Here is a 15,406-nt window from a genome sequence, read left to right as displayed (position 1 = left end):
GTTCCATAGGAACAAAATATTCAAAAACTAATTCTATAACTGAACCAACTCCATTTCTTTGCTACAAAACAGTATAGCAGCTAAACTTGTACAATTTGCTGCTGGTCTTTTGACCAATTTGATGCTGGTCCTCTGTTGCACTGCAGGCCACGGGTTCAACAGGTTCTGACTTGGGTTTTGGGATCAGAAGGAGGTTGACCATGGATTACGATGGTAACCTCAGGCTTTATAGCTTGAATATCGTGTCAGGATTATGGACCATCAGATGGGAAGCAGTTAGGCAACTTTGTTCGGTGCATGGACTTTGTGGGAGGAATGGGATCTGTGTTTACACACCAGAACCTAAATGTTCATGCCCTCCTGGATATGAGATGGCCGATCCAAGTAATTGGAACAAAGGTTGCAAGCCTAGGTTCAGTCGAATCTGTTCTTCAAAGTCCCCTCAGCAGGTGAAATTCGTGAAGATGCGATATGTGGACTTTTATGGATTCGATTCCTCTTACAGTCCAGGCATAACATTAGAATCTTGCAAGATGAAATGATTGGAAGATTGCCAGTGTAATGCATTTAACTACAGGCTAACAGGGGACGGAAATTGTTTCACTAAAGTTGAACTTTTCAATGGCTACAAGTCTCCAAATTTCCCAGGTGCCTTGTATTTAAAGCTCCCTTTGAGTATAGAAACATCAGAAGTCATTGTTCTCAATGGCACTAATCATACATGCAAGTTAGGTGAAACCACAGTAACGATAGGCTTAGGCTCTTCTTCTATGTTAGAAACCAAAGCAAGAAGGGTGACATGGGTTTATCTATACTCATTTGCCTCTGTTATTGGTGCAATTGAAATGCTTTTCTTCGTATCAGGTTGGTGGTTTCTTTTTCGAAAAAGTGGCATTCCAGCTATGATGGAAGAAGGATATCGTGTATTATCTAATCATTTCAGGAAGTTCAGCTATATGGAGCTCAAGAAGGCAACTAAGAACTTCCAAGAAGAGCTGGGAAGAGGAGCTTGCGGGGTTGTATTTAAGGGTGTGTTGGCGGATGAAAGGGTGGTGGCGGTCAAGAAATTGGGAGATGCTCATCTAACAGAGGAAGTTTTCTGGGTAGAAGTGAGCATAATTGGAAAGATCAACCACATGAACCTTGTGAGAATGTGGGGATTTTGTTTAGAACCCAAACATAGACTTTTGGTCTATGAGTACGTAGAAAATCGGTCTTTGGACAAACATCTCTTTTCGGGTAACGTTCTTGGATGGAATGAGAGGTTTAAAGTTGCCTTAGGGACAGCTAAAGGTTTGGCCTACCTTCACCATGAGTGCTTAGAATGGGTTATTCATTGTGACGTGAAACCTGAAAACATACTCTTGGATGGTGAATTTGAACCCAAGATTTCGGATTTTGGACTAGCAAAGCTGTCTGAAAGGGATCGTAATAATTCGGAAATGTCTCGAATCCGAGGAACAAAAGGGTACATGGCTCCTGATTGGGCATTAAACCTTCCGATCACTGCAAAAGTTGATGTCTATAGCTACGGGGTCGTGATTTTGGAGTTGGTGAAAGGCATTCGACTTTCCAACTGGGTGACGGAAGATGGTGACGAGCAGGAAACTGAGTTAACCAGATTCATCAAAGTAGTGAAAAGAAAAATTCAAATTGAAGAGATGGCCTGGGTTGAGGATATTGTGGACACAAGATTGAATGGACATTTCACTAGAATCCAAGCAAAGAAAATGATAGAAATTGGAATATCTTGTGTGGATGAAAATAGAAGCAAGAGGCCAACAATGGATTCTATAGTCCAAGCTCTACCTAGAATGTGAAGATTGACTTAGGATCCTCGATCAAGCCTGAGAATGGTAGCAGCAGGTGAGCACTAACAATAGATTAATAAGAAAATGCTTTGTTTTATCATTACTACTTTTTGGATAATTATAATAGTCTCTGTAATTTATAGACTTTCATGCTAGTCAAGTCCATTTAATTAATAATTAGTGGGGAAAAAAACGCCTATTTAATTATGCAGGATCATATCAATAAAATTAGATTTATTGCCGTCTAAATTTTGGAAAATTCTATAAATTATAATATGTAATTTGCAATTTTAAATGTGATATATATATATCATTAATATTTTATGCAAGTTAAAGAATTTTTTGGAGGATGAAAGTTAAATTGTATATTTTTACGATAGTAAAAATATAATTTCATCATTTTAATAGCTTATATTTTTATAAATTTTAAAAAATTAAATTAAATTTTTATCATTTTTGAGGTAAACTGCAATTTTATTATTATTAATTTAAAATTTTATCAATTATAAAAGAGACTAAATGTAAAATTTTTCATCTTAGGGGGGTCGGGGCAGCCCCTGGCTTGGCCATTGCAATAAGTGTTGGTGCAGTAGTAAGACACTTTTATACTCTCAATGAGACGATGTTGTTGGGTGGGATAGTCACCCCAAATATGGATAGTAAAGCGGACATGAAAAGTAATTTTGTTATATCTAATTTGTTAAACTTGTGCTCACTTTCAAATAATATTTGTTGTTGTTGTTTTATATGAAGATATAAATATATGAAAATATCTTTATATTAATATGAATTACTTTAATAATTTTACAATTAAATTGATGTCAAATTAGCTTGGGATACAACTCAATAACCACATAGTATAGACTATACTATAACTACACAAAATGATATCTCATGTTTGGGGTAAGAAATGAAAAAAGTTTAGTATTAATGTGTTTCAAATTTGTATTATTTTCTATTAAGAAAGCAAAAAGAACAACAGCCAAGCTTGAGATAAGAAAATTAATACATAATTACACTAAACCAATATAATTAAAAGAAGCAATTAATATCCTAATAATATAACTTGCTACTAATACATGAACTTTTTAAAAATTGCATGAAATATTATCAAATTTACACATATAGGAAAAATTTTAAGTTTTAGCACGTGGCATACATGCAGTTGTGAAGGAGCCAATTGAAAAGTGACAACAAAGCAAATATCCGATTTCTAACGGCTGAATCGATTTCCCGCGCTGTCTCCCTTTTATTATAAGCATGCATGTGATATGTGAGCCTACAGGTAAAAGTACCTCTCCCACCATTTGCATCCCCATCAACCCAACATAATCTCTCTTCACCCATTGAAACCCCATGACGAAGATCGACGCCCTCCGTCGACTCCACCCTTGTCTCTCTCCCACCACCGCCACCTCCAAGGCCACCGCTACTCCCATCAAGAAACGCCTAAGCACCTCTCTAAGAAACGACGTCGTCGACCATCTCCACCCCGTACTCACCAACACAAAGACAAAGACTCCCAAGATTCCACCACAACAACCGATCTCGAACCGCCCGTTTCGGCCTTCTCACGCCCTTCCAGGTCAATGGTCATAGGCACCATCTTCGGCCAACGCAAAGGCCACGTCTGGTTTTGCTTCCAACACCACCGTCTCTCCACAAAACCCTCTCTCCTCCTCGAACTCTCCATCCCAACTCACCAACTTGTCCAAGAAATGAGTTCCGGCACCGTCCGCATCGCTCTCGAGTGCGACCACTCCGAACTCAGCTCCTGTCCTCTCCATTCGGTCCCCATTTGGACCATGCACTGCAATGGTCGCAAAATTGGATTCGCTACTAAAAGAAAAGCCACTCGCCATAACCGATTGATGTTAAAGACCATGCAATCTATCACAGTTGGAGCAGGGATGATACCAACCGGCGTCGGATCGTCGGGTTCGGAGGAGATCATGTACATGAGGGCTAATTATGAACATGTTATCGGTAACTCTGACTATGAGTCGTTTCACCTTGTGAACCCAGATGAATGTGCTGGCCAAGAACTAAGCGTGTACCTTATGAGATCACGGTGAAAAAGGCTGGTAGTACAGAGAGGTTAAATTTTATGGGTCTTTATTGTAGTGTATTTTGACAGTTTCTTTGTTTAAGTAGAAAATTGGGGTTTTCTCTTACCCCATGGGAAGCTTCTCAAATCTGTTTTCTTCTTGGGGTTTCTTTCAAGTTTTTCAAGAGGCTTGAAAGTGGAGCTTTGCATTGCAAAGAACTCCTTTTCGCAGGTATTGTTAATTGGATTTTGTGTTTTCTGCAAATGGGATTTCACTTGTAATTTTTCATCTCCTTTACTTGAACGAGGATGGTCAAAGAATATCTAGCAGGGCTCATAAGTCGGTTCTGTAAGCTTTTTTCGGCCTTGCTCTCATAGTTGTATAATGGAATTGCTCCCCCCCCCCAAAAAAAATACAATTCTATTTCAGTTTTGTCTTTTTGCTCTTTCTTTATTGCTCGGAAACTATGTTAGTTTTATTTTTTTTTATACTTGTGCAGGAATATATGTCAGATTAGATTAATGTTAATTATGATCATGTCACTGTCATGATGTCTAATCTGGCTACGTATTTTAATATCACAAGATTCTCTGGCTACAAATTCCATCCAGGCACTGCTGCTGGTTGGACCTTGTCTAATCTTTATAGCATATGAGTGCACCCATCTGTAGTTTTATCAAATTGCTCATAGAGGATGCAGGAAGGGAAAGCTGTAGTTGGAGAACTTGCAGAGCCTTGTAATGGAGACTGAGTTAGCATATATCAGGGGCTCTTGATCTACATTAATATTCGCCATCATAAAACATAGTAAGGAACACAATACATTTCTTTAAATAGTAATGCTTTAAAAGAAAATATTCAAAGCTTTCACTTTGCTGAAGATTCAAAGCTTCAATCTGCTGTCCAATCACTACACCTACCTTTAGTCTATTCATCTTTAACTTATTCCCTAATCTGATATTGAGGATGCTAACTACCTTGCTTCATATGGTTGAAATGTCATCATGGTATGCATCTTATTAATATTCTGTTTCCAAATATTATAACCATTATACAAATATTTCCCTTGTGAAGGAATGTTAGGATGCTATGTTTTCAAACACAGGTGCAAAGACTTCAATTTCGCCTTATGACAAATGTAATATTTGTGAATTTCATCTTTAATTTTTTTCTAATTAAATTTAATATCCATATTTTCAAAAAAATTGAATTTAACCATCAGTTTTTAAAACTAATCTAATTGTCTTTTTTTAATAAAAAATCGGACTAAAATATTAAATCTATGAGTTGTGACCAAAAAATAATGGGTAAATTATACTATAGGTCACCCAACTATGGGTCATTTTCTTTTTTGGTCATTCAATTATGATGTTTTTTAAAATTGATCACCTAACTATGGATTTGTTTCTTCTTTGGTCACCCAATTATGAATTTTTTTTAATTTGATCACCCAACTAATCGATTCTTTTTTCCATTTCCGTTAATTGCACTAACAAGAGCTAACGTGGTAGTTGAAAATCAATATGATAACAAATTTATCCCTCAATTTTTACATATTACATCAGTTTAACCCTCAAAATTTACAAATACTCTTAATTTGATCCTAATTCTAAAAAATAAAAAAAATACATAAATATTTTTAAAAATATAATAATATTTTTTTAAAAATATATAAAATAAAAAAATATTGTTGACAATAAATAATAATATATAAACTTTAAAAGTATATAAAAATACATTAATATTTTCAAAAAATATATAATAATAAATTTAAATTATATATTAATATTAATATTAAATAAAGTTTATAAATTATTAATACTTTTTTTTGGAATTTTTCATATTTTAATTTTAATTTTTAAATGATTATTAATAATTGTTTATGGTTTTGCACTCATCTAGAACAAATCTAGACAACTAGTTGTCCAAGTTCAATCCAGATGAAATTTTTACTTTTTTAAGTATTAACTTTTTAATTTTCTTGACTAGTGTGGCATGTCATATCAACATCTTTTCATGTGTCATACCACGTGTCATTTCCTAGTAGTTGTCGTCAACTATATCAGCGTTGTTAACTGTCAAATCAGTCAACTAACCATTTTCATTAACGAAAGATTTTAGTTAATTTTTTTATTATCAAAGGCTCGATAAGATACACTTTTTCTAAGGACTCAATTGATTTTTTTTTCTCATTTTTTTCTAAGGGCATTTTTAATCTTTTAAGCTTTTTTTTTAGCTAAATTTAACTCTCAACCGTCTGGAAAGAGTCAAATCTAACCATCAACCATCCAAAAAAAAGTTGAATTGTTGTTTTTTAAAGGAAACATGGACCAAATTTGTAACAGGCCGATTTTCAGTGATATCAGAAATAGTGGTTTGAGACCACCAGATAGAAAAAATAAGCTCGTAAATTTTTTATTTAATATTTATGAGCCAAATATGGTTTTGAAAAGATTTTTTAAATTAGTAATTTGTGTTTTATAAGGCTTTATTAGGTTAAGTGATTTAGAAAAGAGGTATCGAGATATCGGTCCTATAAACCGAGCCATAAATATTTTTATAAATATTTACGAGATGTCATTAAGGTAGTATTAAATTTTCATTAGAAAATTTTAACGTTTTGGTAGTTAATTAATTAAAAAGGACTAAATTGAAAAAGGTATAAAATTTTCTAATTAAAGAAATAGTGATTAAATAGCCTAAATAGTAAATAAAGGAGGATTAAAAGGGCAATTGGATCCACATGGGATGGCTGAGGCGCATAAGCATAGAAAAATCAAGGAATTGATGTGAAATAAGGGCAAAATCAATTTTAAGTGAAATAAAAGGGAAATTGAAATTCTAGACATTTTCATCATCATTTTTCAGTTCTAAAATAGCCATTGAAGAGGGTTTAAGCTAATTTTTCAATATTTGCTTCATGTAAGTTTAATTCTTGCTCTTTCCTTGAAATTTTTATGTTTTGGGGCTTTTACAATTAGGTCCAACTAACCATTTCATTAGTTTTTGATTTTATTGAAAGTTTTGGAAGATACCATTGATGATTTTATATGATTTTAGTTATTATATGATGAAATTGAGATGTTGATGGATATTTAAAGGTATTTTATTAAAGGATTTTGGATGAAATCATGATATAGGGATTAAATTGAAAAGTTGTTGAATTCATGGAAAATTATAAAATTTCATGGAACTCATGGGCTGATATTGATATATATGAAAATATCTAGGCTTGGTATAAGGATTTAAATTGCATGAATTTCATTTTTCGAGCCTAGGGGTGAAATCGTCATTAATTAAAAGTATAGGGGCAAAATAGTAATTTTTCCTAAGATGTGACTTGGATTGAATTGAATGTAAATTGTATTAAATTGATGTTAAATTTACTCGTATAGATCCGGATAGATCAAAAACGGAGTTAGATCGTGGAAAAGAAAAAGTATCGGATTAGTAGTTTACAAGTCACGAACAATTGTTGAGGTAAGTTCGTGTAGCTTAATTGTGTATATTTATATGCTTATATTGAGTGTTGAATATGTAAATTGTGTAAATGTCATATATGTGAATGTAATTGATCTCATAACTGGAAATCCCTGATAAATAAAGAAGTCTCGTTTAGATAATGAGATTCGATGGATACGAGATTCTGTTTCCCGAAATGGTAGTGTTCTTGCATATGTTGCGGACGTACCGTAGCTCGAAAGAGTGTCCCGTTACAAGCCCTCTCAAGCTTCCCGTTATAGTGTTCTTGCGAGCTTCCCGTTAAATGCTCTTCGGAGCATCCCGATCAGTTGTGACCCTACATGTGTTGTGGGCACGCCACAGCTCTTATGAGCGTCCTGTTATATGGCTCTTCGTGAGCTTCCCAATTAAAGGCTCTTTGTGAGCTTCCTGTTAGTGCTCACTTGAACTTCCCGTTATATGGTTATCCGGTACTTCTTATTAATTACTCTTCGGAGCTACCCGTTAATTGCTCTTTGGAACTACCCATTATAGGCTCTTTGTGAGCTTTCCGTTATATTGTCCGGATAAGCTTCCCGTTACAAGACTCAATGAGCTTCCCTTTGTAGTGCTTGGGAGAGAGCTTTATGTTTAAGTGCTCATAAAAGCACTCCTGGATATGAATTGACGGATTGATAGTATTGTACATTTCAGGTGTACTACCCAAGTATCTATCAAGATTTCAAATGATTCAATGAGTGAAATTCTGACATGATAACAGGTGAAATCAAAATGAAACTATTATCTGTATATGCATGAAATACTTGGAAACTCAATACCTGATAAGTTCATCTTTATTCTTGTTATTGACATGAAATATATGACTAACATGTTTGTTGAGATTATATGTGTTAGGCTAATTGTCAAATTGCTTTGGACGTATTATGCATGTTTATTATATAAGTAAATGAATGGTAAGTTAATTTCTCGTTATACGAACTTACTAAGTATTAATGCTTACTCTGTCTTATTTCCTCTGTTTTATAGTACTCGGAGACTCGTAAAGGTTGGAAGCTGGTCGGAGCTACATCACACTATCATCCGGACTTTTCGGTATATATATAAATAGTAAACTAATTTTGGTAATAATGGCATGTATAGGTTAAATGTTACCATTGATGACAATTTAATGTTGGTTGAAATTAGCCGTTGGAATGGCTATTAAATGATATGTTTTGATATGTAAATAGTCTTAATATGCTTGATGAATATGTTTAAAGGGGTGAATGAGGAAAAATCATATAAGTATATTGGATATTAGTTTATGATAGTGTATTTGGTAAAACATGTTAATAAGTATTAGGCTATATAGGTAAGTTGGACATTTGATCATAGGTATTAATATGTCATGCATAAGGAATTAGCTCTTAAATGTGTTTAAATGTTTATACAGGTGGAAGGTGAAATTGGGTGAAGAATGAGGCTTGGAATGGCCTTATTTTATCCACACGGGCAGAGACACGGGCGTGTGTCTTAGCCGTGTGTGACACACAGCCTAGCACATGAGTGTGTGTTCTAGCCGTGTGTCCCCCTGCAACTTAAAAATTTTAAACAGAATGCTCATAAATTTTCACACGGCCTAGCACATGGGCATGTAACTTGACCGTGTGACTTCTGCACCTAAAAAAATTGCAAGTTAGAGAGTTACACGGGCTAGGGACACGGCCGTGTGCTCTACTTCAAACGCCACACGACTTGAGACACGGGTGTGTCACTTGGCCATGTGAGCAGCACGGCTTGGCCATACGGGTGTGTGTCCCCTGTACCTTAGAAAAATTTTGAGATTTTGCGAAAAATTCTTTGAGTTTCTGATTTAGTCCGGACTTGTTTCTAATGTATGTTTTGGGCCTCGAGGGCTCGTATAAGGGACGATATGATAAATTTATGACTAATTTCAGATATGAATGTGAAGTAATATGAAATATTTGAGTCTGACCGGTAAACCCTGGTAATACTCCTAAACCCTATTTCGGCGATGGATACGGGTTAGGGGTGTTACAAAAATATTAAATTTTTAAACATTGTAGTCCGAATGACAATTCAATGTACTTCATGCTAATTTTTTAAAATTTTTTATGAATTTTTTTTAATTTTGATTTTTTAATTTTTTTTGTAAATCTTAAATTATTTGTTGATGTGACGGCATATAAGACAAATAGTGTCATATCAGCATAAAATATATGCCACGCCAACTTCATTGAAAATTTAATATTTTAATTCTCATATATGTTTAAAAAAAGATTTAACTTTTTTTGAAAAGGTAATAGCTAAGTTTATCTAAAAAGGGAAAGAAGACCAAATTGATAAAAGATGTAAACATTGAGGACTAAATTTGGCATTATCCCTTTGACATTTACGTGGAAGTTTCATTTTCTTCCATGTAGAGATGATAGAGCTTCTGGATGGCAATTGGCTTGAGTGAGACAGTGCCGCAGAAAGCCAAGAAAAATTACATCATCATAACAACAGTACTACAGAGCTGATTTATGTATTATTATTACTAATCATTATTTAAAACCTCTGAAACTAAACTACCAAATTTGTCAATAAAACTTATCAAGTATATGCCTTACAGGACCTTAAAAGCATGTGATGTATGTTCAAGTTTTGAAGGAAATAAAATGGTTTTCAAATATAATAATGCTCAAACAAACACAAGATTGCACTGCTTGATAAGTTGATAACTTGAACCTGCAAAATGATGCCCTTAAAAAAATGATTACTGATTGATGCATGAACTGTGAGCAAAATGAAGAAATTTACCTTGAATTCTTGTTTCAAGTGCAACAAGTTTTGTATTGCAGTGAGGAAGAGGTAATCTGCACCCCAAGGACTAGATTCAACAAACAAACATGTTGATATAAACCTCAGGATGCAGATTACCCGGTCCTCACCAGTATAAAGTAATCTGCAAAGAGGAAGGGTACAAGGCAAGCAGAGGTTTGAGGAGTTCATGCATGAAATACAGAAATTTATAATGGATCCTAAAGGTTAACATGAAGATTTATTCCATAAATTGGGGACAAAAATTGATAAAGAATAAAGTGGGGGGTGGGGGATAAGGTGCTCCAATTCGAATCATGGTTTGATTCTGTTCTGCTTAAACCAATGATGGCCTTACTTTCCATAGAAAATGATGGAGTACTGATCTTGACTGCTTATTTCCTCATGACAAATAGATCTTCCATGACTACTTTCTTTTCCCCAAAACCTATCACTACGAAACAAGAGAAGTGTTTTTTTTATATATATAGTCTGCTTGAAGCTTCCATTTTCAATTGAAGAATCTTGAGCTTTATGAACACATCTTCTCGTTTGGGGTTCTTTAGCTCTCTCTATCGAACATAATAAACTGTTGCACAGGAAAAGACTTGACCACATTACGTGTAGTATCTGGTTTTGATGGTCTCAATCGGCTTTATGTGCTTAGCATATTCTATTCTCTTGGCCATTGAAAGGCACCTTACTGTCTGTCCCCATCTCACCAATTTCTTGTTTGGCTATTAAAAGATATGTTAATGATGCATTCCAAGCCTCCTCAAACAAGCAGTTTATTTATGATCAATACACAATAGTTCCTCAAATTGGTTTTGGAATATAAGTGAACTGCCTTTCGTGGACAAAACCGTAAAAAAAATCCCGGTTTGCTTATTAACTCCTCTGTGAGGCTATGAAAATTTTGAATGCTTTGGAACCAACCAAACAGGCACACAATCTGTTGGCTTCACCAGGATTTTCCTTCCCTTGGAGAATATTATATCCATATCCGACCCTGGCAGACTACAAAATGGACCATCCATCTAATGATTTCACGACCTGGTAGAAGCCTAGAAAGCATTCTTCTGTATTTTCTGCTAAAATAAGCAAAGCAACTTCTGCGTAGAGAATAAATTCCATGCTTACTTTCCACCTGTATGCATCTTATGCTAACAAATTCGTCCCGACACTTGGCTACAATGTTATGTCGCTATTATGCATGTAACCTAGTGGTCCTCCTCGTTCATGCCAGGCCCTCCAACCACCGACAAGAAAATAGTATAAAACAATGGCTTCCATTGTCGACAGATAATTAAAAAAGCTTGTAATGCTTCCTACCAAGTTCAAATCCAAAAAGCCATATAAATGGAACAGAGTAATTGCTATTCTTACATGACTTTGTAGTTACATCAAAATCCGTAATTGATTCCTACAGTTAATCTCTAAAACATAACATCGAACTACATTTCATTTTCCATATAGAAATTAATCACACAGCTTTTCTCCACTGTCCACACCACTTGTACTTTTAATATCATTCAAATACAAAGGAATCGAACACCGTCAACCTGCACGAGGGCAGTTAACAAACAAGTTGCATACAAAACTGCGATGATGGCATGATCATCAATAATTGTTAATTAACTAAATTTTAAGGCCTAAGTGTGCTGAAACTAGATAGTTATTACACTTAATTCACTCTTGCAGTGCCAATTACCTATACATTAAACAAAAATGCCCATGGCAGCAAACTGCAAAATTTACCACCCAGGTTTCACATCTAATACAGTAGAAACAAGTAAAGAACCATTTGTTTTCCTATCTTTTCTATGTTTAACTGACTGCTTTCACTTTTCTACCATTTCTTTTGGGGTTCCTTGGCTTCTTAAGAACCAAATTGACTAAGATGATTAACCGAACTTAAGCTAATAACCGGTTGGGATGCTTGATAGAAGCATCTTCAATGTCTCGTAGGTCATGAAGACAATGCCTACACCAGGAACCACCTTGTAGTATTCAGGCAGAATCCCTCTGTACAAGCCACGAAGACCTTCCGAATGGATTATATGCCTGAAAGTCCCAGTCAACCCAGTTTTGTAAACACGAGCTCGCCCTGCAGCCCCTTCCAGTTGCATGCGTCTCCTCACGAGATCAATAGGAAACGTAGCTGCATATCATCAGTGAGGGAAAAAAGTCATGCAGAGATGAGAAATTATCTGTGAAAACATATTATAAAACCATTGGGACGTGTCAACTTGAGAAAATAAGTACCAAAAACATTTATTGTGGAAAACCATAATCCGTTCAACCAGGGGAAAAGAAGCCCCTTAACTCAACAGTACCAAAATCTAGTGAGCAGAGTCAAACCAAAAAGCAGGGTTGCACTTGCAGATTACTGACCTGTTGATGATGCAATGCCTGAGAGGCTGCCACAAGCAAGACTAACCATAATAGTGGAATCATCAGGCCTAAAGCAAAATCAGAGGAATTACAAACAGGTTACAGCCTTAGCACACCAAGAAAATTTCTATATACTGAAATAAGAATTTTTACCTTTGTAATTGCCAATAAGATCTCAAAGATTCATATACTGAAAAGCTTATAGCTATACTTGGTCCAACACCCTGCATCACACATTGCATTGCAGCAGCAGCAATTAGAGACAATGAGATAAGAAACTAATAATTAAAGCAAAATAGTCTATATACCAATAATGTTGCTCCAAGTCCTTTATACAAGCCGAAAATTCCCTCTTCTCTGCAAATGGTATGAAAGGCATGCCAAATACCCCTGTAGTATATTGTGTTTCTCTGCAGAGTTCAGAAGAATAATTGAAATGGAGGATAAGAAAAAAGTATAAACTCAATATAAAGAAAATGGAAGCAATACAACATATAAAATCTTTGTCAAAAGCATAGGCAATGGCAAATGCAAGTGCCTAACTCAATTACCTGGGCTGCAAGACGCGTCCTTACAAGATCCAATGGATATGTAGCAGAGGCAGCAGTCATTCCAGCCAACCCACCGCCTACAAAGTGCACACCGAGATCAGCACCAGCTTTTCCCCTTTGATTTTCCAAGCAGAGGGTAGACTGCAAAAACTGCAAAAACAAAGGAGCGAGTGAATTGGAAAACATTATTGAGAAAAACAAAATCGATCATTTAGAAGGGGAAAAAAAACACATACACTCTTGTAGCGTTCATAGGCATAGAAGTTGACTGCAGTGTAGGGAAGACGATGAGCAATGGTAACCAGATTGCCTTTCCAAAATGCTTTGAACCCTTCTTCATTAATAATGCGAGAAGCCTCACGCCATATGCTAGCCTTGCTCAATGCTGATACATCTGACTGCATTCCTTGGACCTGAGAACAGAAGAAATCATCAGCATTCAAGGTTAAGGTAGAAAGTATTCCAGCATAATATAACAGCAAGAAAAAGTATGCAAATTCATGACGTATTATTCATATTCATTAAGCTGCCACCATTATTCTGTTACTCCACGCAAAATGTGACACTATTACCCCTATGCCTACACAATTACTCATTTAGAGAATCGTTTTAATCCAAAATCCAAATCCATTAAAATTAAATTTCTTGTGAGAAAAATACCGACTGTTTTAGTGAACCTATTTCCAACAAAAGAAACCCGAATAAACAGACAAAACATTAACATCCCAAGCATCTAAAATCGATGTATAATATAATCTTCTGCATCTTCTACCTCATTTCTCAAAACCGAAACCTTCAAAATACAACTAAAAAGGTACAATTTTCCTTTAAAAAAGCCTCACAAACCCGTTTCCCCAATCTCCACCTTCACTTAAACGGGAAATAGCAACGAAGAACGAAATACCCGGATCAGATTACCGCTCATATTCAACAAAAGAATAAGCATTTTTAATAAATTAGAAGAGCAACTATAAACCAGACCTGAAATAAGATGGTTAAACGAGCAAGAGGAGCCGTACAAGTCTTGCTAAAAGCACCAGCAATACCACCAGCAAGAAGCTGTTGAACAGTCCCAATCTGCGGATTCAAGCCCTGCTTTGAAGAATGCTCATGTTGTTGTTGCTGCTGCTGCTGTAAAAACTTTCTAGCCCCAGCATCTACAACAGCTCCGTGGGCTGAATTTAAAGCCCTTTGCCCTCCTTCTACCACCACCCCAACTCTTGCCTCCATATTCATATCCTATCAAAAGCTCTCTCCAATAAGAAATTTTTTTTGAGGGTTATAAGAAAAGAAAATTAAAAACTCTTTTGGGGCTTTGGGTTTTAAAGTAGAAAGATGGAGAATTCAAGGCAAGGAAAACGGGGAAGTCATTTTCTCACTTTGGTGAAGTCTGAAGGAAAATGAAAAGAAGTGAAGAAACCCTAAGCAGAACCCTAACGGGGACATAAAGATTTATCTTTAGGTGCTTTGGATTACTTTTTTTTTCCTGCAGTATGTTAATGTTATCTACCACTTGCGAAAATTAAGAATATTAACTCACTCCATTTAATAGTTTCCTTACGAGCCAATTGCAATTGGATTGATTTGTTAGTAAAATAACATTATTATTGAAAATAATTAGGCATTTTTGGATACAACATTAATTGAATTGTAATTTGTTACACGTGTTTGATTGATAAAATGTAATTATATCGTAATTTCTTATGTCATATTTGATAATTAGTATGATAAAAATAATTTTTAAACAAGTAACAAAAAATTAAAATCAAATAATCGTGTATTAGTCTAAAGAAATAGTTGATAATAACATTACTAAAAAAATAAGAAAAATAAGCATCATATGCAATTTTATTTAATTGTTTTAATTAATATTTGTTTGTTATTCCCTCTTTAATATTTAGCATACGCTTCTTATCATCATTTGTTGGTCATTAAGATTATTAAAATCTCCTTCTTTCATGTACTATTCGAATTATGGAAGATTTCAATTCCAGTTATGAAATATGCAACATGTTAATACGATCCAATATTATTTCTTTACCTTATACTAAGGTGGGGCTAATAGAGAAAATATTTTTTAAACAATAAATGTGTTTTCAACCACATCTCGAAAGCTTAAATGTTACCAGAGCTCACAAAATAATAATATAACATAATTAACAAATAATAATATAAAGATGAAGATGGTGACTTATGTTTTATTATCATTATTACTTAATTTAAAATAATAATATAACATAATTAACAAAAGAAACAAGGCAACCAACAGGCCACTATAAATAATTATGGCAATATTGCCATTTAAAATCATTCACTTTTAGGCCCATTTAGTTTAATA

The 15,406-nt window shown here is 34.8% G+C and overlaps 2 protein-coding genes and 1 pseudogene across 2 annotated transcripts; 2 read left to right on the top strand and 1 right to left on the bottom strand.

Annotated features, from left to right (window-relative positions):
• The first annotated feature begins 200 nt into the window (after nt 1-200).
• LOC107892500 (putative receptor protein kinase ZmPK1) lies at nt 201-2,050 on the top strand. Its single transcript, XM_016817576.2, has 2 exons — nt 201-510; nt 649-2,050. The coding sequence occupies exons 1-2, from the start codon at nt 201-203 to the stop codon at nt 1,818-1,820; spliced, it is 1,482 nt and encodes a 493-aa protein (XP_016673065.1). The 3' UTR covers nt 1,821-2,050.
• Nucleotides 2,051-2,796: 746 nt separating this feature from the next.
• LOC107892866 (protein MIZU-KUSSEI 1-like) lies at nt 2,797-4,123 on the top strand (annotated as a pseudogene).
• A 7,517-nt stretch (nt 4,124-11,640) lies between these two features.
• On the bottom strand, nt 11,641-14,583 carry LOC107891081 (mitochondrial substrate carrier family protein B). Its single transcript, XM_016815732.2, has 7 exons — nt 14,050-14,583; nt 13,305-13,481; nt 13,069-13,218; nt 12,826-12,927; nt 12,671-12,741; nt 12,518-12,585; nt 11,641-12,284 (listed from the first exon to the last, which is right to left on the bottom strand). The coding sequence occupies exons 1-7, from the start codon at nt 14,302-14,304 to the stop codon at nt 12,043-12,045; spliced, it is 1,065 nt and encodes a 354-aa protein (XP_016671221.1). The 5' UTR covers nt 14,305-14,583; the 3' UTR covers nt 11,641-12,042.
• Between the last annotated feature and the right edge of the window lie 823 nt (nt 14,584-15,406).

This window comes from Gossypium hirsutum, chromosome D09 (assembly GCF_007990345.1).
Source record: "Gossypium hirsutum isolate 1008001.06 chromosome D09, Gossypium_hirsutum_v2.1, whole genome shotgun sequence".
Lineage (NCBI taxonomy): Eukaryota > Viridiplantae > Streptophyta > Magnoliopsida > Malvales > Malvaceae > Gossypium > Gossypium hirsutum.
Note: the sequence above shows the minus strand (reverse complement) of the source record. Positions and strands in the feature narration are given on the sequence as shown.

What these genes read in the sequence shown, in the direction of transcription:
- LOC107891081 (XM_016815732.2), bottom strand. Translation starts at nt 14,304, where the DNA reads ATGAATATGGAGGCAAGAGTTGGGGTGGTGGTAGAAGGAGGGCAAAGG. An exon ending in GGACGCGTCTTGCAGCCCAG is followed by an intron (nt 12,928 to 13,068) that starts GTAATTGAGTTA and finishes TGAACTCTGCAG; the next exon opens with AGAAACACAATATACTACAG. An exon ending in TCTTATTGGCAATTACAAAG is followed by an intron (nt 12,586 to 12,670) that starts GTAAAAATTCTT and finishes ATTTTGCTTTAG; the next exon opens with GCCTGATGATTCCACTATTA.
- LOC107892500 (XM_016817576.2), top strand. Translation starts at nt 201, where the DNA reads ATGGATTACGATGGTAACCTCAGGCTTTATAGCTTGAATATCGTGTCA. An exon ending in CGATTCCTCTTACAGTCCAG is followed by an intron (nt 511 to 648) that starts GCATAACATTAG and finishes CAAATTTCCCAG; the next exon opens with GTGCCTTGTATTTAAAGCTC.